Raw genomic sequence first — 25,351 nt, 5'->3', positions numbered from 1 at the left:
AAGGCAGGCATGCTTGTAAAGAGAGAGGCCTGCTCATGCCAAGAATGAAGCCTTTCTAATCCCATTCCGGAAGTAGCTGCTACAAATGGAATTACATATGTAAGCGCCCTGGAATTCTCTCTGCCTGTTAAAAGAGACCCTGCAGTGCTCACTGTCCTGGTGCCTCAGTGTCCTCCCAACTTTTGCCTTCTCTGTGTCCCCCAAGTCATGAGTCTCCCTCCCTCCACCCTGCACCAGAACTGTGCTCTCACCTGCAGTGTGGGCAGCTCAGCAATATGGATGACAACCTTGTGATTCTTGGCACTGAGGCTCTGTGTAGCCCAGAATGACCTAACTCAGCCCCTCTGTTGGAGCTGCCATTGCACATAGTTCATCTGTACGGATGTGCCCTGGTTTATTTAACCTGTTCCCTAGTTGTGGTATCTGCTTATCAGTTCAGGGGAAGCGCTGAGTCACCTTCATTGAGGGACCTATGAGAGGGTACCTCCTGTTTTGTTTTTCTAACCATTGTCTGGAGAAAGGGAGGGAGTAAGCCTGCCCCTGGGGTAGCCTACCCTCCTGCTGTCCCCAGCCTTCTGTAGGTCCAAACCTCCATCATAGCCCTGCCTCTCAACCCTGAAAAAGTTTGGGGTGCTGGCCACAATGTGGCTCCTCAGGTAGCTTTTGAAGTTGTGCACTCTGGAGAGATTTGATGGGACATTTCTGAACACTTCTCTCAGCTTCTAAAGTCCACTCACACATCAGGGTTACCGTGAGTCCTGAGTATATAATTACTGTGTCATTTGAATATCCTTAAATTATATTTATTTTGGAAAGGGTGCCACAGTGTGTTGCACAATCAAGAACTTGGTTCTGCTAGGAATACACTCATCCAGGGTTTGATGAAATAATACTGCAGCTGAAAGAGACTTCACCTTGAAGCTGGTCTCATTCTTCCACTGCCCAAGCATTGAGGCTGTCCCTCAGCTGCAGGGGCTTGCGACAGCCTAGAAACACACCCTAGGGAAAGCAGAGTGCGTGGAAGTTAGTTATCGGAACTGCCTTTTGTCCCTCCCCAGGCTGAGTTTGGGTCTTCTCTGCTCTCATTTCTCCTTTTTGTGTTGACTCTTAAGAACAAGGGCGGCAGGCAGAGCTCTTACCCCTCAGCACGGCGCTCACTGGCAGTGCACTCCACACACTGTTCTTCACGTAAAAAACAAGAACACACTTTGAAGCTATGCCAAATGGCAAGGAGATTTTAACCCTGAAACATGTCGTAGGAGAGCAGGACACAAGGAATTCCAGGCCTGGAAGATGTCACTAGAGCTGCTGGGCACACTCACACTGCAGGTGAGAGCACAGCTCTGGTGCGGGGTGGTGGGGGTGGTTCTCGTGACTTGGGGAATGCAGAGAAAGTACGTCTAGGGCAAAAGTCAGGAGGACGCTAAGACACTGGGACATCAAATAACGCCGGGTCTCTTTTATCAGGCAGAGAGAATTCCAGGGTGCTCACATATATAATTTCTGAGACTTCCTTTTCTTCCAGAGCAACTATTTTGAAATCATTTTCTCCACAGTTTCTGAGGTGTTGTGAAGCCAGAGTCGACCTTGACAGCAGCATGCTTATTCGTTTCCCCTGGGTGTAGACAGATCCCCTCTGAGCACGGAGCCACATGCCACAAGATAGGCTGTGAATGACACCGTGCTTACTGTTTATTTACCTCTCCTCTCAGTCCAAGTGTAATCACTAGGTTCTAGGGACTCAGTGTTGCAACTCTGTGTGTGTGTGTGTGTGTGTGTGTGTAAAGTGATACCCTCACATATTTTGCCAGCAGTATGAGAACCTATGTGCTATATAATTTCTTCTAAAACTTTACATTACTTAGGTGAAATTCAAATACAAGAGTAAACCATGCTTTTAAAAACACAAATTTTGGGAGGCAGAGTCAAGTAGATCTGTGAATTCGAGGCCAGCCAAAGTTACATCTTAAGGGGTTTGACAGCTCAATAAGTAAAATGCTTGCTACCTAAACATGAGGACCTGGTTTTAGATCCCCAGCCCCATATAAGAGCCAAGCATTAGGGTCTACAGCCCTAACCCAGTGCTGGGGAGGGGCTCCTGAAAGCTTGCTGGCCAGCCAATCCAACAATGAATTCTAGATTCAGTGAGTCAAAAATAAAGTGGAGAGGGCTGGTGAGATGCCTAAGCAGGTGAAAGTGTTCACCACCAAGCCTGATTACCTCAGATCTGGAAACTTGCCCTCTGGCCTCCTCCACACATGCACAAGGTTCGAGTGCCTCCTCCCAGTAAATAAGTCAAATGCTTATCTTAGGAGTATGAATATTTTATGTGCATTTATGCCTGTGTACCACATGCATGCCTGTGCCAATGGAAACCAGAAGAGGGTACCATACCTCCTGCATTTCGAGTTATAGGCAGTTGTGAGCACCATGTGAGTTCCTGTTGGGAATTAAACCCAGGTCTTCCGGAAGAGCAGCCAGTGTTCTTAACTACTGAGCTATCTCTCTAGGGGAGGAGAGAAAGGAAAATTAAATTAAATTAAAAAGTAATTGGCAATAGAGAAGGATATTTGATACTGACAGATACTTGATACTGACATCTGGTCTCCGCACATGCAGGCACAGGAAAACACAGCTGCACATACATGTGTACATGCACATAGCAACATATACCAGAAATAAAGTGTTGAGACCTAGATCCTTTATACAAGAATGTCATCTGTCTAGTTCAAATTGGAGAGGAAATCACCTTTCCCTTCTCACCTTCGATCTGCCTCAGGAAACACCAGTGATGCACAGGTTTTTCTCCAGGTATGGCTTGCCTGTAGACTCACGTATTTTAGGTGTACAGGCTGGTGACTGTTGAAAAAATTACAGTTCATAGAAACACCTCAATAATCAAAATGTATAGCTGTCTATCAGGGCACGTGCCTGTAATCCTAGCATTTGAGAGGCAGAGGCAAGCAAATCTCTCAAGTTTGAAGCCAGCATGGCTTGCATATCCATGGCCTGTGTAGCTGGGGCTACACTGAGACGGGAGAGAGTTTGTGTATGTTCCCTTGTGATCCCTCCCCTAATCCCTAGCCTCAGACAACCTCCAAGCTGCTTTCTTTCACTGTAGCTGTACTTTTGTAAGAATTTAAGTGAACTCTTTTGTTCTACAGCCTGTTATACTCATTGTTCATTTGACATAACCGTTCAAGGTGATCTCTCTTTCATGTTCCCACCAACTACAGGCCAGTTGCAGTTGCTCCACATCCTCTTGAACACTAGGGATTACTGTTGTTTTTAACTTTAGCTGTTCTAAGTGATGCATTTTTAAACTAATATAGGATAAATAACTGTGCTTTTATTTTACGTTTTGTTTTCTTTTGTTGCCTTGACTGTCCTAGATAATGGTGCTTTTTTTTTTCTTTACTATATTTTTAGACTGTTTTATGTGTGTGTGTTGCCTACATGTATGTCTGTGTACCACATGCATGCCTAGTGCGTGAGAAGGTCAGAAGTAGTTGGATACCCTGGAATGACGAGTTACAGATGGTGGTGAGCAGCTGTGTGTGTGCTAGAAACCACACCAGGGTCATCTGCAAGAGCAACAAGTACTCTCAGCTGCTGAGCCACCTCTCCAACTCAGTGTTATCTTACTAACCATTCATAGTCAGATGCTTCTCAGCTTAGGATGGCTTACATGGTAGGATTATGTCCTAGTAAACCCAACATAAATTGAAAATGCTGAAAGGCAAACATTCATTTTCTGACTTAAGCCAGTAAACACCATGGCTTAGCTTCATGTACTCCATAGAGTACCTTTGGTTCTGTTTACCCTTCAGATAGTGTGGCTCACTAGAAGCCGCTCCTACCTTAAGGGTATCGTAAATATTCTGAATATAAGCCTGCTGTCAAGTATATATTTTGGAAATATTTTTCAAAGGAGAAAAGTTTGAATAAACTTAATTTTTCTCATTCAGTCTTATAGATTGTGCTTTTTGAGTTCTTTTTAGAAAGTCTGTCTAACTTGGGGCTATGGAGATGGCTTAGTCAGGAAGTAAACTTGACCTGTTTTGGACCCCCAGGATCCCTTTAAAAAGCTGGATGTGTGCCTATAATCCCAGCACGGGGAGCTGGAGACAGGTAGATCTTTGGAGTTCATTGGCTAGCCTAGCCAAGCCAGTGTGCTCAGGTTCAGAGAGAAACCCTGTCTCAGAAAATAAGCTGGAAAGTGATTGAGAACAACACTTGAAGTTGACCTTTGGCCTATACATGTATGGGTGCACACATACAAACATAATATATGCACATACATACAAAAAAAGAAAAAAAACTGTCTAACAATGTAAAAAGTACTTTTTCCTTTGTTTTCTTCTGGAAGTTTTGTGTTTATGTTTAGAGCTTAGCTGGGGGGGGGGTGGTTTGTTTTTGTTTTGAGATAGGATCTCGCTATATAGCTGAGGCTGGCCTGGAACTTATGATTCTGGTGCCTCAGCTCCCTAAATGCTGGAACTACGGGGGTGTCTCACCACAACCTATCTCTATAGTATATTTTAATTTATTTGCATGTGGGGTGAGTGTGAGATGAGGTTCAAGCTTATTTTTTCACTAAATGTATAACCAGTTCTTTGAGTCACATTTTCCCCCTTGAGTCTCTTTATATCCTTGTTGAAGATCAAGTGACCATCAGCGTAAGGAGTGGCTGGCATGAATAGTGTAGTGTATGTTCTAGTGTCTTCCTCTATTTGTGTGCAGAAATTTCATTTAGGAAATGCTGATGTCTTGAGAAAGTCAGTTCTCATAAAGATATATGTGTTGGTGAGAGTATAAAATCCAGTGGGACGCTCCCCAGCTCCAGAATAGCTAATCTAACTGTGCAGGAGTCTAGTGAGAGGGATAGGTCTGATTAATTTTGCTGTGTAACTTTTTTTAGTAAAGATTTTTGTTTGGTTGGTTTTTGTTTTTTAAAGAAAGGCTCTTCACATGGCAGTTCAGTGTCCAAGTGGGTTACATAGTAATGGGAAGAAGGACTGCCTCTGACATAATCTGATTGGCCTGCTCTTTGATCACCTCCCCCTGAGGGGGTAGCAGCCTTAACAGGCCACAGAAGATGACAATGCAGGCACTCCTGATGAGATGTGATAGACTAGGATCAGAAGGAAGGAGAGGAGGACCTCCCCTATCAGCAGACTTGGGGAGGGACATGCGTGGAGAAGGGGGAGGGAAAGTGGGGTTAGGAGGGGAGGGGGTGGGTTTATGGGGGGATACAAAGTGAATAAAGTGTAATTAATAAGAATTTAAAAAAGAAAGACTCTTCAATTTAATTCTGCATTGTTGGGTTGCTCTCCATGATACTAGTATAAGTGTGTATTCATAGCAGGAATGTATATTTCCTCATTTTCCATATTCTCAGCAACATTTGATATTATCAAATCTTTATTTTTTTTAATCAATCATATACAGCTGTGCTTTGTTTTGCCTTTTCTTGTTTTTAAATAGAAACTCAATGTCATCTTTCCGTCCTGGGAGAGCGCACAGTGAGAGTCGCAGGACTGTGTTTTACACCAATGAAGAGTGGGAACTTTTAGACCCACCTCCTAAAGACCTGGAGGAGTCCTTGGTACAGGAAGAGAGGAAGAAGCAGATGCCTGAGGGGAGCAAAGGTACCGAATGCACCTGTGCTCTGTTGCTCTCCGTGCTGCCATTTGTCACCTCCAGGGACACAGGAGACACTTGACTGGCAGAGCTCCTGGCAGGAAGTAGGGCTTTGTATTATAGGGAGAGGGTGGCAATAACTCATAAAGGTTTGTAAAGTGCTGCGAGGAATAAATGTCCCTCTAGCCCGGCCGGCAGCTGCAAACTGTTTCCAGGAGATGGAACCTGTCATGCCTCTGTGCATCAGAGAAAAGCTGCCTGAAGAAACTTTGTGGGTAACTAAGCCAGGCATAATACACCTGTGGTTCCAGGGCCTGGGATACTGAAGCAGGAGGATTGCACCCTGGGCTATGTATCAAGAGTCTGTGTTACACACATATGCACCCCATCTTTATTTACAGAAATTTGGGTGGTACTCAGAAGAACACATAGGATCATAGATTCTGGAGAACTGGTTAAATTAGTCATATTACTGTAACAAGTATCTGAGATGAACTCTTATGGAGAGAAAGGGTTTATCTTGGTTCACAGTTGTAGGGACTTGTCTATGACCAACTGAACTCACTGCTTTGAGCCTATGGGTATGCATCATTGTGGGAACATGTGGCCAGGAAGCAAAAGAGAGAAGGGCTGGGAGACCACTCTCTGGAAGACTTGACATTAAGCTCCCAGGTTTCATCACCTCCAGAACTGGCAAGCTAACGATTTTAGGCTTTAACACATGGGCCTTTGGGAGACATGCTAGATCCAAACAAGTCAGAAACATGGGCCTTGGTGAGTTATGAAGCAGGCACACCAGGTAATCCAGTGCCACTTAGATTCCAGATGCTGTTGGCCCCTTCCAGTCTCTGCCGGACCCCAGGGGGCCACTGTGTGCCTCCAACAGTGTAGATACCTTTATTTCGACTTTTTATGTCTGCTGTTTGTGTTTTTGAGTATACATTTGAAGCCATTCATACATAACATTTATTTGGATCCTTTAATATGTAAAGTCACACTTTTAAAATGTATTTATACTTTTTAAAAAACATTCATTTTGTTTTTATTTTTAGCCAAAAACAAATGAGTAAAAGTAAGAAGCCAAGGATTACCTAGTGCATCTCAGTTGTCTTTACAGTGTTCATAAAGTCATCTGTAAAGAGTGGGCCAGCAAGGATGCTCTGCTGGTTTTAGACCTATTGGATATTCTCCGTAGTGAGGTGGAGCAAAGGGGCCTTTGGCTGCCCTGCTCTCTTCATGCATTGATAAGTCCACAACTCCCAGAGGGTGATTTGTAAGAATACCAGAAGGTTTGACTTGCTCAAAAAACTTGTTTTTATTTTTGCTTTTAATATAGGAGTCTCTAGTTCCGGATTCCCCTTTGAATTTGGACGAAATCCTTACAAAGGAAAGCGCCCCTTGAAAGACATAATTGGGTCTTACAAAAATCGCCACAGCAGTAGTGATCCCTTGATTGAGGGAACAGCATCAGGCAGCGGGTGTCTCTCTAAGCCAGTCTCTGAGATGCAGCTCCAAATTCAAAGCCAGCAGGAGGAGATGGAGCAACTCAAGAAGGATCTGTCCAGCCAGAAGGTAACTGTCTCCTGACTTCTGTGTGTCCCTTCAGTGGGCCAAAGACCACAGAGTCTTCTCTTGCTCCCCAGGAGCCCTTCCCTGAAGTTCATGCTGCAGGAGCCACCATCCTGTGCCATGAGCTATGCCCATGGTTTATTCAAAGACCCTAGACCATGGGGACAGACGGAAAAGTCCTTTGCAGAAGGTCGCAGGGTGCTGCTCTCTGCAGCCATGCCCAGTTCCTCAGCCTGGAGCTCTGAAGTTTCCATATCCTGTCAGATGGTAGTATTTTTCTTCTACCTAGTTGCTGGACAGGTCAGTGGATCTTAGAGCCTGGATTCCCCCCAACCCTGTTTTCTTTTATTTTTAATTATGTATGTAAGTATGTGAATGCAGGTACCCATGGAGGCCAGGAAAGGATGTCAAATCCAGTGAGCCTCCCAACATGGGTTCTGGGAACCAGGCTCAGATCCTCTGCAAGAGCAGTATGTGCTCTGAACTGCTGAGTCATCTTTCTCACTACCCACACATACACAGCACCCCCAAACACACTTTCATTTACTATTTGTTTTTGAGACAGCATCTTGCCATGTAGCCTAGGCTGGCCTGGAACAATTGACCCTCTTGCCCCAGCACTGGAACTAGAGGCATGTGCCGTCACACAGTACTTCACAGATCCCTTAGCACTGATAAACATGTGCCAGAAACCGTTACTAATTGCAGCATGCACATCCTTTATTTCCCGTTTCCTATTATTGTTCTCTTCAGTCTGTATTTGTAGAGCAAATGTTTTTTCCTCTCTATTTTTGAAATCTTTCAGGAGGAAGTTCAGTATTAAAATGTGTCCAATGAAGTTTCTGCATTTCCTGAAATTCCAATGATACCTTATGTAACACTGTTATGGTTTCTGTCTTTTCCCTACCCTGGCTTTCTTACTCTTCAACTCCTCATCATCTTGGCCCTTAGGAGCTCATTCGGCTACTCCAGCAGACAGTCCGGTCATCCCAATATGACAAGTATTTCACAAGCCACCAAATCAGCCAGGGCGTCCCAAGGGACACGCTGGAACTTCTCCACCAAAAGGATGAGCAGATCCTGGGCCTCAGCAGCCAGCTGGAGAGGTTTGGCCTGGAGAAGGAGAGTCTCCAGCAGGAAGTGAGGACGCTGAAGAACAAGGTGGGCGAGCTCAATGAGCGGCTAGGGATGCTGATGGAGACCATCCAGGCCAAGGACGAAGTCATCATCAAACTCAGTGAATGTGAGGGCAACGTGTCTTCACCCACCATGGGGCCCACCTCTCCTTTGGCCACCCCAACCAGCAGGGACCAGCTGGAGCTGGACAGGCTAAAAGTAAGGACAGGGTGTGGGCTGGCGTTTTGAACAGACATCCAAACTCCGTTAGCTCCATCAGCATTGATCCCTAGAGGTCCTGTTTTCATGAGCTAATCTGTTAAGAAAGCAGCACTGGGGGTAGGGCACAGAAACAGAAACTTTATAATCAAATTTCAAGCATTTTAAGGAATTTCATTGACACTGTTGCTGGGATACTTTCACCTCTTTCTGTTCCTTACTTAGGGGTAGCTGAAATACCTTTCCCCTTTTATTTATCCCACCCTCAAGATTTCATGATGTCATGAAACATATGGAAGTTGTCAGTTTCCCCTTCTGTGTACGTAAATGTAAACACAGACTTAATTTGCACAGCCTCCCACAGGCCTGGGTACCAATATTGTTCCAGTAGTCAGAGTAGAGCCAGCTGGGAAAATGGACCTAGCTCCAGGCAGTCCGGAAAAGAAGCCAGCTCAGTCAGGGTCAGTGCCCAACATGAGGAGTCCTGCCCTTCAAAGAAAGGACAGAACTGTCTTCCCATTACCCCACTCTAAGATAACCCAAGGGTGGGAGGCTGACTCCTGAACAGAAGGGAACTGTGGTGACAAGCAGCAGATAAAGGAGGAGGCACACTCTCCCTGTGGGAAGCAAGGACAGCCTGCCTCTTCTGCCTCTTGAGAATCTTGCTGGTCCCAAGCAGGGAGCTGAACCGTTGGGCTGCTGTAAGGCTGAGGAGACCAGCACATCTTTGCTGCCAGCAGCTCCTGAGACTCTACTGGAGAAGTTTCACTTACACAGGCATCCCCTGGGACATGGGCATTAGGTAGAGCCCACCTGACTCTAGCAGACCCCAAATAGGTCTATAGCTACTGGCCCCAATGTTGCCACACAACCACTGTCTTCTTGCAAATAATTTGGTTTCAGGTGTTTGAGTTCCAACTGGAATTTATCCTTGAAGGGTTCAGGTGTGTTACTGTTGCCATCATTACAGAGTGTGTGTTTCATGGCTTCCAGCGCCTGTCATTTGCCAGCAATGAGCTGAGGGAGTACTCAGCAGGCTGGGGACTTCAGAGTTATGAGCACTGAAACGGTGGCAGCATTGTTGGAATGTGTGGGTGGTCTGTTTTAGTGACAACACCCTTTGGATTCACAAAGCCAGCATGGTTTGGTTTGGTTTAGATATGTGTATGGTTGTAAGCATGTGTGCACAGGTGTGCTCGTGCACGTGGGGCTAGATACTGATATTCCTCCTCTGTACCTCTCCAACCTTATTTTTTTAGATAAAGTCTGAGCCCAGAGCTTACCAGTTGGCCTGGAAGCCCCAGAGATGCTCCTATCTCCATACTCCCTGCACTAGGGGTTATAGACCATCACACAGGCTTTTATTACATGCGTGATGGAAATCCAAACGTAGGGCCACATACGCTTTACTGGCTAAGCCCACTCCACAGCTCCCACTAGGATTTACTAATGAGAAACCAAAACACCTCTTATTTCATATTTATATCTACTATAAAACAGCCTTAATTATTTTATTTATTTATATATTGAGACAAGGTTTCATGTTGTAGCTCAGGCTGACCCTAAACTCACTGTAGCCTAGGTTGGCCTCAAACTCAAGGTAATCCTTTTGTCTCTATATCCAGGGTACTGGAATTATCAGGTGTGAGCTATCATGCTTGGCTGCTTTTTGTTTGTTTTTTTTTTGTATGTGTGGGTTTTTTTTTATTAATTACACTTTATTCACTTTGTATCCCCCCATAAGCCCCTCCCTCCTCCCCTGCTGATCCCACCCTCCCTCCTCCTTACTCTTCTTTTTATAAGCAGTCTTAGTGTTGCCTGTAGAGATCAGTTTTGTTTATATGCTCATCCTTAAATGTTCTGTCCCTTACTGTGCATTTTCAAAGTAGTAATATGCTTAGTGTCAGCATTTGAAGCATGGGCTTTTCAGACAGTCGGTTTTGCTCTTGGCAGGAGAGAAGTGTATGGCACACATTTCCATGGGGAGCCTAGCCAGAATGTGAGAATGGGCTATGTAGCCTCTATGATCCCTGAACCTTTGGAGACTGCTAACTTACCTCATCCAAGCAGGCCATCTACTCCTGTTTCCTTATGTAGCTGGATTAATTTTGAATGAGTGGTGAGGATCTTTTTCCTCAACATTTCTCAACAGTTTTAAAGCTATGGCTCCAAGGTCTCCACAGTGAAGCTTAGTAGGGATACTTCATAAGTGGCAGGTGGTTGGTACCTTCCTAGTAAGCAGGGGCAGCCTGCCTAGGTCAGGCCTGCACAGTTTTTGGTGTCGCTCTTCCTGGGCCAGTTACTGCTGCAAGATCCATTCCTCTCCACAAGTAGAAAAGCTGATTTTGTGAGCACTGTGAAGGCAGAGGATATGGAAGAGGGTAGGTGGCTTACACAGAGCTCAGCCAGCCTTACCCTGGAAGCTCTGACTGTGGCAGTTACCTCAAGTTTCTGCCTTATCTGTGAAATAGTGCTATACCTACCCCACCATAGTGTATTATGAGGGTTGAAGGAAGTAGTCCACATCTGGGCCTGGCACCTTGTGCAGTCTTAACTTCCAAACGTTATTGTTATAGCAACATTCCCAAGAAAGTATACTTATGGTAAATGGTCAGAATTTACTTAGACTGGAGCACATATTTTACACTAAAGACAAATTCACACAGCGAGTGGGGACCATGCCCCTGTCTCCTTGTCTTCCCCTCACAGCTCAATATATTTAGTTCCTCTCCAGCCAACGTTCCTTAACTGTCCTGCCTTATAATGATGTGTTTGTTCAAAAGGAATACAGTATTTTTAAGATGCCAAAAGAGGGGAGAAGATGCCATGATTTGGGGTCAGAAAAGACTGCTTTAACTTTCTTTTAGGTCTGACATTTTCACAATTTGGATTGCCCAGGCTGAGTTGGTGAGGTGCCAGGGATAGGGTACAGAGGTGGGGAGGCTCAAATACTCAACCCAGGCCTCAGAACTCAGAAGCTGGCTTCAGCACAGCATTTAGTGGATGCATAGCCTGGGGTGTCTGGGAAATAATGGTAAGAACGGCTCCTTGGACTCAGGAGGTCTAAGGGAGACCAGGAAGCTTATGTGCCTTGCCCACAGTGCTTATGACCCATGGCATGTGCACCATGAGTGTCAGCAAATCAGGAAAACCTTTCCAGCTCTTCTGCATCTTATAGGGACAGTCTTCAGCCTCAAGGAAGGTGGAGATCGCAAGAGTGTCTGGAGAAACATTTAGAAATGGCCAGGGCCAGAGCAAGGACATGGTTACAAAGGTGGAATTTATGAGTATTTACAAACCACAGCCTTAAAAATAGTTCTAATTCATCTTTATTTAAAAGCTTCCTTGGATTATCATGAAGATGATTTAAAGGAGTCTGCAAACTTTGTTTTCAAAATACCTTACATGAAAACACTTCCCTACTCAGCCACAAGTACTTCAAGTACAGCAAAATTTGTAACACCAGGAGGCATAGGCAAGCCAGATCTTTGAGTTCAAGGCCAGACTGGTCTACTTAGTGAGTTTTAGGACAGCCAGGGATACATAATAGAGAGACCCTGTATTCATACACACAAACACACGCACACATACACACACACACAAATTGTCTCCAACTTGTTAAATCCTCCAAATAGAAAATAAATGTCACAGAAGTAAACAGTTGGCCAGTCCAGTGAAGGGTCTACTGTGTTCTTGGTAACTTGGGAGGTGGTGATGGGGACTGGAACCAGGGCCTTGTGCCTCATAGGCAAATGCTTTACCACTGACCCTTTGTCCTGTTGTCCTTCTCCTTCAGCTTTTCCACGATTTTGAAACTTTGCAGTATACAAAAGTGAAGAGTGTGTTCTCCAAAGAGCATCATTCTTAAGAGATTTTGTGTACTTTTGTAGCCTTTTTTTGGACATCAGAAGAAGAAAACAGGAAACAAATTAGGAACCTCCCACAGAGGGCCTCTGAAAGGATCTGCCCTGTAGACTATCAAAGCAAATGTTGAGACTTATGGCCAAACTTTGGGCAGAGTGCAGGGAATCTTATGAAAGAAGTGGGAAATAGTAAGATCTGGAGAGGACAGGAGCTCCACAAGGAGAGCAACAGGACCAAAAAATTTTAACACAGGGGTCTTTCCTGAGGCTGATACTCCAACCAAGTACCATGCATGGAGATAACCTAGAACCCCTGCACAGATGTAGCCCATGGCAGTTCAGTGTCCAAGTGGGTTCCATAGTAATGGGAACAGGAACTGCTTCTGACATGAACTGATTGGCCTGCTCTCTGATCGCCTCCCCCTGAGCAGGTAGCAGTCTTACCAGGCCACAGAGGAAGACAATGCAGCCACTCCTGATGAGACCTAACAGACTAGGATCAGAAGGAAGAAAAAGAAACCCTCCCCTACCAGTGGACTTGGGGAGGGGCATTCGTGGAGAAGGGGGAGGAAGAAAGGGATTGGGAGGGGAGGAGAGAGGGAACTAGAGGGGGGATACAAAGTAAATAAAGTGTAATTAAAAATAAAATTAAATTAAAATTTTAAAAATTCTTATAAAAAATAGAAGCTGCATAAGTAAAAATGAGGACCTACAAAGAATATGTTCAATTTCTCTGGTTTAAGAGAATGTTAAATTACTGTTTTTTTCTCATCACAACTTAATCAGTATGAATGGATTTAGAAAATACATTCTTACTGGGCTTGGTGGCTCACACCTGTAATCCTAGCACTCAGGGAGACATAGGCAGGCGGATCTCTGTGAGTTCGGGATCTGGTCTACAAACCAAGTTTAGGACAGCCAAGGCTGCACAGAGAAACCCTGTCTTGAAAAAAAGAAAATATATTCTTTTTACTTCTGCAATCACTTGAGAAAAGTCACCACTGCTAAGTAAATGTTTTTCCCACCTCCTTCATTACAGCAGCAGTTCCCATTGCCACAGATGGCCAAAATGATTCATCAGAAAGCTCCTACTAACATCTTCAAATTTTTTTAGAACTTGCTCTCAACTTAGCAGGACTCAAAAATGCTAATTCCATAGGATAATTAGCCAAAATGCAACCCACATGAATTGATTTAAAAAAATTTTTATTTTTCCCAACAGGATAGTCTGCAAGGGTACAAAACCCAAAATAAATTTCTAAACAAGGAAATTTTGGAACTCTCAGCTCTACGAAGAAATGCAGAAAGGAGAGAGAGAGATCTGATGGCGAAGGTAAGTCAAGATGGATGTGTTTTACTGTGGATGGGAGGGTGGAAACCACATTTAAGTGGATATGCTTTAAAACCTACCCAACTACCGTGACGGGAATAATGTGGCTACCAGTATCAAAATACATGTGAAGCGTGGGGGGCACATTTTCTTTGTTTCTTTGTTAATGACAAAGAAATACTCTCACCTGTGGCCTTCTTCACACATTTTTTAATGTTTTCAGAGATAGGGTCCCCTAAATTAAAATTATATAGATTTCCATCTACACCATTGAGATTTAGTTTCACATGAAAGAACATTATCATTTCCTTAGATCCAGCAGGGTTGGTTTGAGAGTCATGATTGTGGCTACAGAGGGCTTTGGAAACTATAAGGGGCTACAAGTATTCCAACTGTATGCTACTGAGTAGCAGCGCCTGGCGCCTGTCTACAGCTGCTGTTTGTATATACTATTTTTGAGCAGCCTTCCAAGCACAGTTATAAGCCTCATTCCTGCATGTTTGCCAAGGTAAAGATGAGTTTTCTGATCAGGTATAGCAGATGGGAACTAGTCCTGCCTGGACAAAATGTGCTAACAGAGTTGGTGTGCACAGGTGTCACAGTGCTAGGGGCTGGAGTAGGGGGAGCATTCATGAACCACGTAACTAGGTAGGATTAGGCCTGACCTCGGTAATCGGCTCATGACCCAGTTTCTGTTGCTCACCCTAACCATGCTGAAGGGTGGTACCTTTGCCTATCACCGCTTCTTAGCAAAAAGAAGGAAACCAGAGCAGCCTGTTTTAACCCTGAAAGGGTCTGCGGCATGAATTAACCTTTTGTTTACGGCAGGCTCACTTCCCAATCTTTGGGCATGCCGGTCTGGCCTCATTGGTTGCCTACAGTTCCTATGGCTTGTTTTTCCTGTGCTTGTCTCTGGACGGAGATAACACCTTACATTCTTTGCAGTACTCTAGCCTGGAAGCCAAGCTCTGCCAGATAGAAAGTAAATACTTGATACTGCTTCAAGAAATGAAGACACCAGTTTGCTCAGAAGAGCAGGGGCCTGCCAGAGATGTCATAGCCCAGTTGTTGGAGGATGCTCTGCAGGTTGAGAGCCAAGAACAGCCGGAGCAGGCATTCGTTAAGCCTCATCTGGTCAGGTAAATGTGCTGAGTCTGTTGGTGCAGGCCACCCATTTCCAAGGTTTCTTTTCCAAGGCCAGAGAGACTCACAGGGTACTAATACTGTGTGTCCTATTAGATGCCCTGACAAGTGCTGTCAGGCCAAAAAAGCAGAAAGCATCATTCTCCCTCAGAAATCAAGTGGTGGGGCTGGAATCAGTCAGGGCCTCTTCATTCCAAGACTGTGACAAAGTAGCCTCATCTTCAACACATTCCTCCTTCTGCAGGGGCCAGTTTTCCAAGGAGCAGGAGCCATTTTTTCACACTGGTGCATCCCATCAAGGGAACTGCCAGCAAAGTGGCCATGGAGGGAAGCTGGCTTTCCTTGTATAGGAAGACAGTTTCTATGACCTGATTGAGTGGCCCTACACCACTCAATCTGAGACAAACCATGAACCCATGTCCAAGATGTACTTGGACACACATATGTGAAATACTGCATCTTGGGGGGTGGGTTGTCATAGAACCTAAAATGGATCTTGGATTAAAAGCTCATGAAATTATTTTCTGACAAGTCTCACAGTGTCAGGGCTATGAGAAATCTGCAGGATCACCTGGCATAACCTCCTCTGCTGTCCCTGTCACTCACATACAGTGAGTCTCTGGCCTTGCTCTTTGCAGTCTCCTCCCTGTCTTTCCTCCAGCCTCAGACAAAACCCTTTGTCTGGCTTGGGTCCCTCCCCAAGCTGACAGACCCTACCAGCAGGAACAGTGCTTGACAAATGACAGAAATGTACTTTGAGAATATAACCAACAGCGTTGTTACAGGACACTTATTCCAAGGTGTGCTGGGTATGGGGACTGCTAAGAAGTTCATGTACAGAATTGTTTTAACACTCATTGCAGATGGCATTTTGCCCTCACTTTGTAAGTGAGGCAGCTCAGTTTGGAGGTAGTGTAGCAAGAATATTCTGGGTTACACACCCAATGGGACATGAATGAGACCCCAGCCAAGGCAGCCAGAGTCTCAAGGTCAAGAGTGCTGCCTCCACACCATATATGGTTGCTTTCCTCATAGTCACTGGTGACCTCTGGAAGCTCTCCTAAAGTGTTACATTCTTCCCATGTGCATTTAGGAAGCTCTGTGCATTTTGTGCTGCTTTGCAGAACTCCATTAGATGACATTATTGCACAGTGGCGTTGTTGCTTCCCCTCATGAAGGGCACTTAGGACCTTACCAGTTTTCTTAGTTACAAACACCATGATATATGTTCTGTGTACCCAGACTAGAGTTTCTCCAGGACGTAGGAGAGAAACAAGATTCCTGATGTGGAAGAAGTGCTTATCTTCAACTCTAGTAGTTTTGATTTCCAATGTTCCTGAGGGGTTTACACGTTCACTGTGCCAAATGCTCTCTACTAGATTCTGATGCTGCTGTGATGAATCATCGACTTAGCAGCAAGTTTGCTGTCATAGAGTTCATAGGTCAGAAGGCCACATGAGGTCATACATAGGTGTCAGCAGCACACACAGCTCTCTCTTATGTTTTGTCTCTCCTTCCTCTTCTATTGTCATTTTCCTCTGATCTGTTCTTCAGACTTCCCTTTTCCCCTTTGAAGGGCTCATGTGGATATCAGGTCCTTTGGTAACCTGACAATGTCTTTGTCTTAATTCTGTAACCTTAATAACCATCTTCCACTGTCTACTCTTTGTATACAGTCACAGATTTCAGGGGTAGGATGTTGAAATCTACGGGCCCATATCTTATCCACCAAAGCTTTGATTGATGTTCATACCCAATGTCTTATGAATATCCTCTTCCTTAAAGCGATGGCTTCTAGACATAGTGGTATACACCATAATCCCAAGTACGTGGAAGGATGAGGCAGAAGGATCACTTGATCCTCTAATGCCTAGGCTGGTAAACATAGTAAGATATTAAAATAATACCTTTTGAAGCATGAAGTTGTTTCATCTCTAAGTGTGATATATAAAGACACGGACATATACATTGACAGAGCCACATAGATGAATCTTTTTTCTTTTTCTTTGTTTCTTTTATTCTGAAGCAGTGTCTTTCTAGCTACAGCCAGACTTGCCTAGAATTTACAGTCTTCCTTCTTCAGTCTCCTGAACACTGGGATCAGCGGAGTACACTGTGGTACTCAGCTTAGGTCAGTTTTGTTTGGTGATAGTGTCATCTGAAAGTGATCCCTGCACAGTATTGGGAATCGATCTCATTTGACCTTTTTCCATGTAGATGGCCAGTTGTCCTGGTCCTGTTCATCAAGAAGCTTGCTATGTGCTTGATGGTCTGAAATGTCTCCTGTTTCACTGCACCCTTTGCCAAGACCATGCCATTGCTTCTATCCCTCTTGTTATTTATCCACAGTGAGTTTGATATCTACGGGTTTAGGACTGTCCCTGATGATGATGAGGAAGAGAAGTTGGTCGCCAAGGTCCGAGCATTAGACCTGAAGACTCTGTATCTCACAGAAAACCAGGAAGTTTCCACTGGGGTCAAGTGGGAAAACTATTTTGCGAGCACAATGAACAGGGAGATGGTATGCTCTCCCGAGCTGAAAAACCTGATCCGAGCAGGCATTCCTCATGAGTACCGCTCCAAGGTGTGGAAGTGGTGTGTTGACCGTCACACTAGGAAGTTCAAGGACAGCATGGAGCCCGGCTACTTCCAGACCTTGCTCCAGAAGGCTCTAGAGAAACAGAACCCAGCCTCCAAGCAGATTGAGCTGGACCTGCTGCGGACTCTGCCCAACAACAAACATTACTCCAGCCCCACATCAGAGGGCATACAGAAGCTGCGCAGTGTCCTCCTCGCCTTCTCCTGGAGGAATCCAGATATTGGCTACTGCCAAGGCCTAAACAGGTGGGTATCAGACTATGCCCGTCTGTACTTTAGGAAACCTCCAGGCACCAGGCACTACCTGGCAGCTCCCTCTCCTCCTTGCTGACTAAGAAAAGCCTATTCTTGGGAAGAGGAGAGATAGCAGCAAGAAAGTTCTTATACTGCAGTACCCCCAGTTCTACAATAACTCGGGCAGGTTGTGCTTCAGAAAGCATAAGGAGTACAGAGGCAGGCAGAGGGTGTGGCTCACTGGTAGTGTGTTCTTGGCACAAGTGAAACCCTGGTCTAGTCCCCAGCACCAGAAGTCAGTAAGCACAGAAGTCAGCCCATATGGAGCATCTGGGAGTCTCATTCTCTCCTTAGCTCTTGACTTCACATTTGGGTTTTATTCATAAAAATCTGATTGCACTGGTTGACCATTGATGGAGTAAACGTTTGTATCAAGTGTTTATACAGGATCCTGAATGGGTTTTTTTCCCCTCTGATTAAAACTCAGCCCTTGAAGAACCTAAACTTGCTTGCCTTTATGTGTGTGTGTGTGTGTGTGTGTGTGTGTGTGTGTGTGTGTGTGTGTGTGTGTAATTTTTTCTTAACAATTTCACACGTGCATGCAGTGCACCCTGACCACTGTAATCCCTAGGGCTCTCCCAACCCTCTATCATCCCTGTCTAACCCCCTCCTCCACATAAATCTCTCACATTCATGTCTATTTAATTTTGTAGCCATTGAGTAGACTGTCTTACAGGTCTTGAAAGTCTTCCTTGCTTCCGTAAGCATAAAAAGCTTAGGCCCTCTCACCTTTTGTTAGTGCTCTAGGCTTGTCCTTCTGAGCTGTGTGCTGGGCTAGGACAAGGCTTTCAGGGTACCACAGCTGGGTACCCAACCAACTCCTCTCAGCACCACACAGTGTGTGCCAGGACCAGCTTCTTACCATGAGTCTTGTCTTCCTACACTTCATCTCTCTGCTGTCACTGCCGTTGCCGAATTTGGATTCCTTTCCAGGTAGGGGTAGTAGGTAACCAAGCCCTGCCACAAAGATAAAATACTGAGCATGGTGACATACACCTTTAATCCCAGCACTTGGGAGGCAGAAGTAAGTGGATCTCTGTGAGTTCAGGGCTAGCCTGGTCTATATAGTCAGTTGTAGGCCAGTCAGGGCCAGTGAGACCCTTCCTCAAAGGGGGAGGGGGCTTAAAAAAAAAAAACTACGTAGGTCTCTGTGTGTGTTTGAGCAGCTCTCCCATAAACAGAGCTCATGTGCTTGAGTTTTGAGTGCTGAAGTGTAGTCTGGCTGCTCAGAGGCTTTTTGTTCCTGACCCCCAGTGACTGTCTCCACTTCAGTGGAGCACTATGGGAGGGAAGATTGAAAGCTCAGCTGCCACTTACTTAAAACCCAGATGAAGCCCACTGGCTACCAAGAAGCCATGACTCCTCCATCAGGAAGGACAGGGTAGTTCTTTCTGGAGGTTGAAGAGGACTTCGGCTTTTCTCACAGTGTCTGTTTAAAGAACAAAAGCCGCCTGAAGCAGTCTTGGTTTTAGTTAAAGCCACAGCTCACACTGTACCAACTCTGAAACTTACTAGAAGCTAAAATCCCCCAAGGGCACCGTGGTGAAGACATTCTGGGTGCTCCCCTGGAACCTGTGATCCTCTGGGTACAGAGAGCCCTGACTCGCCTCCACTCTTGTCCTGTTAAAGCCTCTGAATGGTTGGGATGGAGGTGGATTTTTTCCTCAGAAAAGTTGGCACGTGTCCCTGCCTTCTCAGTACTCAGTTCTTCAGTATGAGAATGCTAGCTCGTTCTGGATTTGTGCTTACTGTGGTCGGCCTCAGCTTAAATGTCCTGACAGTCTCTGATTTGGACTCCTCACCCCCTCTGTGGCATCCTCCAGGGCTGTCTGTGCCTTTGGTTATCTGTTCTTTTGTGCTGTCAGGAACTTTACATAACTGTCTTCCCGTTTTCGCCTCCCTACCTCTATTCCTTTGAGGAAAGCTAGAGTAATCCTCTTGCCACCTAGGCATGTCCTGTTTTTCAATTTGATATTGGCTGATTTCTTTCAATTTTATCAAAGAAAAAGAAGAAAGCAAAGTCTGAGCAAGGGCCTTTTCTCCCTATGAGTAACACAATAAGCTTTATTTAGGGCAGAAGCTCTTGGATTTCAGCTAGGTGGAGAGGCACTTTTTTCCTCATCTCTGTGCCCTTTCTGAAGATGGACCTTAGGACCTCACACATGTTGCTCTTGTTTTGAGATGCTGGGGAGTGGACCCCAGGCTTGAAGCACACTAGGAAAGTGCTATGCACTAAGCTGTATCCCCACTTTCCTCTCTTCACACCTCTATTTTAAACTTTGAGACAGGGTCTTGCCAACTTGCCCAGGTGTGAGCCTCAATCTGTGGTTTCCCCATCCTCTAGCCTACCACAAAACTGGGCTTAGTCATATTTCACCAGCAACCTCTTGATTATGACAGTGTGCAAACGGCTGGAGCTCAGTTTCCGCTCTGAACAACACAGCAGTTGTTATGTATGAGCTCCTCTCCTGCCCCATGTGTACACCTCATGTAGCTCCAACGGGGCCTGTGGGATCCCGTGCAATCCCATTTCCTCCCTCCAGTGAGGCAGCTAGGGAGTGGGTGAAATCAAATTCGTAAACTCCTTATGCTCTCTTACAGTCATATTATTTTTAGACATAAAAGGATAAGCAGTTAGGCCTAAGAATTAGCTGCATTCACAAAATATTAAAATGAAACATTTCTTTTAAACAATGCCAGTGGATCACAGGGAGGTGGTTTCATTGGGAAATAATTTCAACTTTGAACAAAAACCAAATGACAGGATCAGAGGAATGTGTCTTTTCTCCTCAAGTTTTAGAGGACTCATCTCTTGCCCAGAAATCTTTGTCTTTCTTCATTAGAGAAGTAGAAATTGCACTGGCCGTTAGAGAAAATGGCTTCAGCAGACATCTTGGCGAAGGCAGGAACAGAAGCCTGCACTGACCATATCCCTGTCTGCCCATAGGTTGGTGGCAGTGGCCCTCCTTTACCTGGAACAAGAAGATGCTTTCTGGTGTCTTGTGACCATCGTGGAAGTCTTCATGCCTCGAGACTATTATACAAAGACTTTATTAGGATCCCAGGTACTCTTTAAGATACTATGTCTTGCTCACTGACTTACGGAGTTCCAGTAGTCATGAGCCCTGAGTTAACGCTAGGGGGTGGGAGGACTTGTGTGCGTGCCTGCAGTGACTGCTGTCTGTGAGAGGACTGTGTCCGCTCCCTCAGCTCACTGGGTACCAGAGAAACAGCCCTCCCGGCAGTCTACCAGAGAGCAAAGATGCTAGGGGAGCCTGTTAGGTTAGGTCAGGTCTTCCAGGGTGCAGGTGCCATGCCGGAGATAAGCCTGTAGGGGTCAAAAGGCTACTGAGGGGGCTGGGCGGGCCTCCAGCCTAGAGAAGATACAAGAATCAAAAGGGAGAGTCTTGGCTGTTAGAGGTACGACAGGAGCAGCTTCCTTGGTGCCCTACCCTGCTTTTCTTCAGTTTCTGGGTTCAAATAGTGGTGAGTCCTAAGAGCAGCAGTGGGATTGGCAGTCACATTCCACATCAGAGTATCTGAGTGGTATGTGTTCCATTTCACACCTGGATCTTGACATCAAGGGCCAGAGTAAGGTGGCATGGGCTGGAAGAGGCCAGATCATCTGTCTCTACTGGTCTTGCCTTGGGCACCTCCCTGGGAACTGGGGCTCCCTGCTTTCTCCTCTGTCCTGGCTGTTTTCTCTGATCCCTGGCTGCCTTGCCAGCAAGATGGCTCACCAGGCGAAGTCACTTACACCAAGCTTGATAACCTAAGCTTAATCTCTAGAACCCACATAGTAGAAGGAGAGAAGTGACTCCTGCACATTTTTATCTCCACAACATGGTACATATACAAACACCCACAAGATGATTATTTTTTTAAAAAGGTACAATTGCCATGGGGCTGAACAGGGGATTGGACTCAGCCCTTATGTCCCCATGCCTAAGCTTGTACCTCTGTTTCCACAATGTCACTGGAAGGTGATGAGAAGCTGAGCTGCCAAATTTGGGTTCCTATCCCAGCTGCACGGATGTCCACTGACAGGAGAGAAGCTTCCCTGGTCTCCTTGCAGTCTCTTCATTTGCTAATTACCCGGGAGCCGGCTCCCTGTCAACACATGAGTTTACAAACTAGGACATGGACAATGAGGGAACAAGGCAGTGCTCTCAGTCAGTGGGATTTTAAAACTCAGTGGCTAGTGCTTTGTGTATTCACAGCACTGAAAGCAGAACTCCAGGCTCAAGTGTAAAGCTTCGGTGACTCAGTGTTTTGGAAACGAAAAACTGAAGATTGCTGTTTCTGGACAGTCTGAGTGGGGTTGTCATCAGGTGCTTTTTTACCCAAATATCGGTGCTGATTTCTTCTCTCAGGTGTCTGTAACACATTCATTTATCTACATTACCTCTGAGTAGTATGTGTTAGGCTGCTCCTAACTAAAATAAGTGTGCCATCAGTCCCTGCGCTGGCCTTGCCAGAACCTGGAGTCCCAAGCCTGCTCCCTGCCGCTGCTGTGACCCCACCACTGCTGGCCAGGATTCCCATCTTGCCATCCTGGAAGTGCATGTTGTGTGCCAGGTCCTCACCAGGCATTGCAGACACCAATGAATGACACACTTATCCCATGTCCTCCAGTGCTTAGAGGAGGAGGAGTAAAACAGAGGCCTAAGCAAGCATTCCCTGGCAGCCTGCTCCATGCCCAGCCCTGTGCCAACCCCGGGACAGCCTCAAGTGAGGCACCGTCTGCCACCTCATTGGGAGAAGAGATGTGTACACAGATTTTCTTTGGCCGCAAAGCCAGATGGATATTCTGTGCTTCCAGATGTCTTCAGCTGACCCCCATCCAGATTTATTCTGACACAGAATAAATCCTGTGTCATCACTTGGCCTCACGCTCAGATGTCCATGTCTCTTGTTACTTTCTAGCTTCTTCAATGCAACACCTGGTTCGCCTCACCAGGGACTTGAAGTGTGGGCAAATATGTCATTGTTTGAGTGCTGAAGGGTGAAGTAATGAGCATGAAGTTTATGGTCTGGCTGTCAGGGATGGCGCTCCTGGGGGTAAGGGAGCAGTGCTCCCTGGTGAATGGGCACCAGGTCCAGCTTGACTTCTTAGGCAACTTTTGGGCACCATGGGAGGTTTGACAGCTTTTGGAATAGTTTTCAGGATTTTACATCTAACTTGAGTTTGACAGGGTCAGGTAGACATGGGTGAGAGGTGAGACGGGCTCTAGAGCCTCTTATGAGCACTTTTGTTTTTAAAGTATTAAGAAAATTACATTCATTTCAGTAGTTTATATCTTTGATTATGTCTCTTGTCAGAAAGCAAATGTGCCTTTTTAATCCCCGAATCCCTATATTTTGTTGTTCTTCATGCAACCTAGGGTACATTTATAATGTATAGCCTTAGTTTATAAAAAGCACTATTTTTAGTTATGTATTTACTCATTTGTCTTTTTATTTCTGAGGAAGGGTATTGCTGTGTAGCTGGTCTGGAACTCCATATCTTCCTGCCTCAGCCTCCCAAGTGCAAGGGGTATAGGTGTTCACCATTATGCCTGCTAGATTTTAGCTCTGCCTTTTAAAAGTTAAAGTTCAAATAGAAGTTATTTTAAAAAACAAAAACAAAAAAAAAAAAATCCCAATAAATTGTTGCCATTTTTAAAGTTTTGGACAGTCCTTTAGAGTAATATTTTAAAGTGTTAACATCTGATTAGACTGTGGCTATGTTGGTATTCCAGGAATCCCAGTAATGTTCACACCTATTCTAACCGACTGGGATTGTCTTAGTGATAGTTTCTATTGCTGTGATGAAACACCATGACCAGAGCAGCCTGAGGAGGAAAGGGTTTATTTGGCTAACACTTCTATATCATCATCATCAAAGGAAGGCGGGACAGGAACTCAAGCAGGGCAGGAACCTGGAGGCAGGAGTGGATGCAGAGACCATGGAATAGTGCCAGTTACTGGCTTACCCTTCAAGGCTTGTTCACCCTGCTTTACTATTAAACCCAAGACCACCAGCCCAGGAATGGCACCACCCACAATGGGCTGGGCCCTTCCTCTTCAATCACTAATTAAGAAAATGTGCTACAGAAGTGGTTCTCAATCTGTGAGTCAAATGATTTTTTTTCCACAGGCTTTGCCCAAGACCATCAGAAAACACAGATGTTCACATTACAATTCATAACTAGCAAAATTACAGTTTTGAAGTAGCAATAAAAATAATTTTGTGGTTGAGGGGGTCACCATAACATGAGGAACTGTATTAAAAAGTCACAGCATTAGGAAGGTTGCAAACCACTGCTCTACAGCCTTGCCCGATCTTATGGAAGCATTTTTTTTTCCACAAGATCAAGGTTTCTTTCTCACAGATGCCATTAGCTAGTGTCACGTTGACATAAAACTAACCAGCACAGGGTTACAGTTGACAGCTTTGCAGATTAGTCCAGGGTGTCCTTCCAGGCAGACTCCATGAGCATCTTCAGTGCCTAGGTGCTGCCATGTTGTTCTCCACAGTGGCCATCCAGTTGATTTCCCAGTCCACCGCTCTAGAGAGGGTGTCCTTCCCTGTGGTCTCAGCATGAGTAGACCAGAGCCTTCCCCCTCCAGGGCCTGGCTTTGTGCCGTTGCAGCCTGTTCCTCTCCACCCCCTTTGTGCAGTTGTACTTCTCACCCTAAAGGTACCCTGGGTCACCCACTGGTTCTCATCTCCCAGTCTACTCCTGTGTTCTGGTCTCAGATGCCAACGTCTTTGCCCTCTCCATTCCAGGCTCAGAAGTGAGGTGCTGTGAAGACCTTTTCTTACCTGTTCTCACACAAAGGGGAATTACCTTTGGCTGTTACCATCAAATAGTTTTGAGTTCCACACACCCTCCTCCATTCTCATCAGTTTGGCCAAGGGCCCTCAGCCATCTAGTCTGGCCTTCCTGTTGCAGCTGGAAGGATGGAGGGACCTAGAGAACAGGTCTCACCGTTCACTGTTGGGCATCCTACTAGAAGCCTTAAAATGCTTCTTCTCTGTGATTTGCAGACTGGCAGTGGAAAAACTGGCTTCCAAGATTGGTGTTAATCTTTTCATGTGTCAAATAAAATTGATTAGACTATGCACCTGAGACCCACTGTGAGATCTGAGCTTTTTCCTGTTTTACATACGCACACACACACTTAAAGTTAGATGTTTTGGTGTGGGTCACATACAAAGCAGGGAAAGCCCTTGATGAGGCCTCTCAGCCCTCTTCCTAGAAGTCTGTTCCCTGCCCACAATTGCGCTGATCCACCTATGTAGGTAGGTGCCCTACACATCTCTTCCATTGTGTAGGTCATCCTTGAACCTTATTCAGCCTTCAGACCCCCGCACTGAGTGATTACCTGACCTAACACATCCTATAGCCACCTGTGGCTTGTTTGTAGCCACCGTGGCTTATCTGTTTTGCAGTAGTTTACATGTCTCTTTTAATGCCCAGGAAAGCACAGTGGATAAGTCAGCTATCTCTAACTGTCCTCCAGAAGAGGACAGAGCTGTTTAGAACATCCTTTGTACATGGGTGGACCCAGCTAATACACTGGAGCTTCG

The 25,351-nt window shown here is 45.4% G+C and overlaps 1 protein-coding gene across 2 annotated transcripts in view; it reads left to right on the top strand.

Annotated features, from left to right (window-relative positions):
- Nucleotides 1-25,351, top strand: part of Tbc1d2b (TBC1 domain family member 2B) — a 76,093-nt gene that overhangs the window by 40,692 nt on the left and 10,050 nt on the right. For both annotated transcript variants that reach the window (XM_055629676.1, XM_055629675.1), the window contains exons 4-10: nt 5,488-5,651; nt 6,980-7,215; nt 8,164-8,547; nt 13,633-13,743; nt 14,686-14,879; nt 17,233-17,727; nt 20,723-20,840. In XM_055629676.1, coding sequence (XP_055485651.1) covers nt 5,488-5,651; nt 6,980-7,215; nt 8,164-8,547; nt 13,633-13,743; nt 14,686-14,879; nt 17,233-17,727; nt 20,723-20,840 — 1,702 coding nt within the window. The remainder of the gene's footprint in view (nt 1-5,487; nt 5,652-6,979; nt 7,216-8,163; nt 8,548-13,632; nt 13,744-14,685; nt 14,880-17,232; nt 17,728-20,722; nt 20,841-25,351) is intronic.

This window comes from Psammomys obesus, unplaced genomic scaffold (assembly GCF_907164565.1).
Source record: "Psammomys obesus unplaced genomic scaffold, mPsaObe1.curated_primary_1811, whole genome shotgun sequence".
In the NCBI taxonomy this organism is placed as follows: Eukaryota; Metazoa; Chordata; class Mammalia; order Rodentia; family Muridae; genus Psammomys; species Psammomys obesus.
Note: the sequence above shows the minus strand (reverse complement) of the source record. Positions and strands in the feature narration are given on the sequence as shown.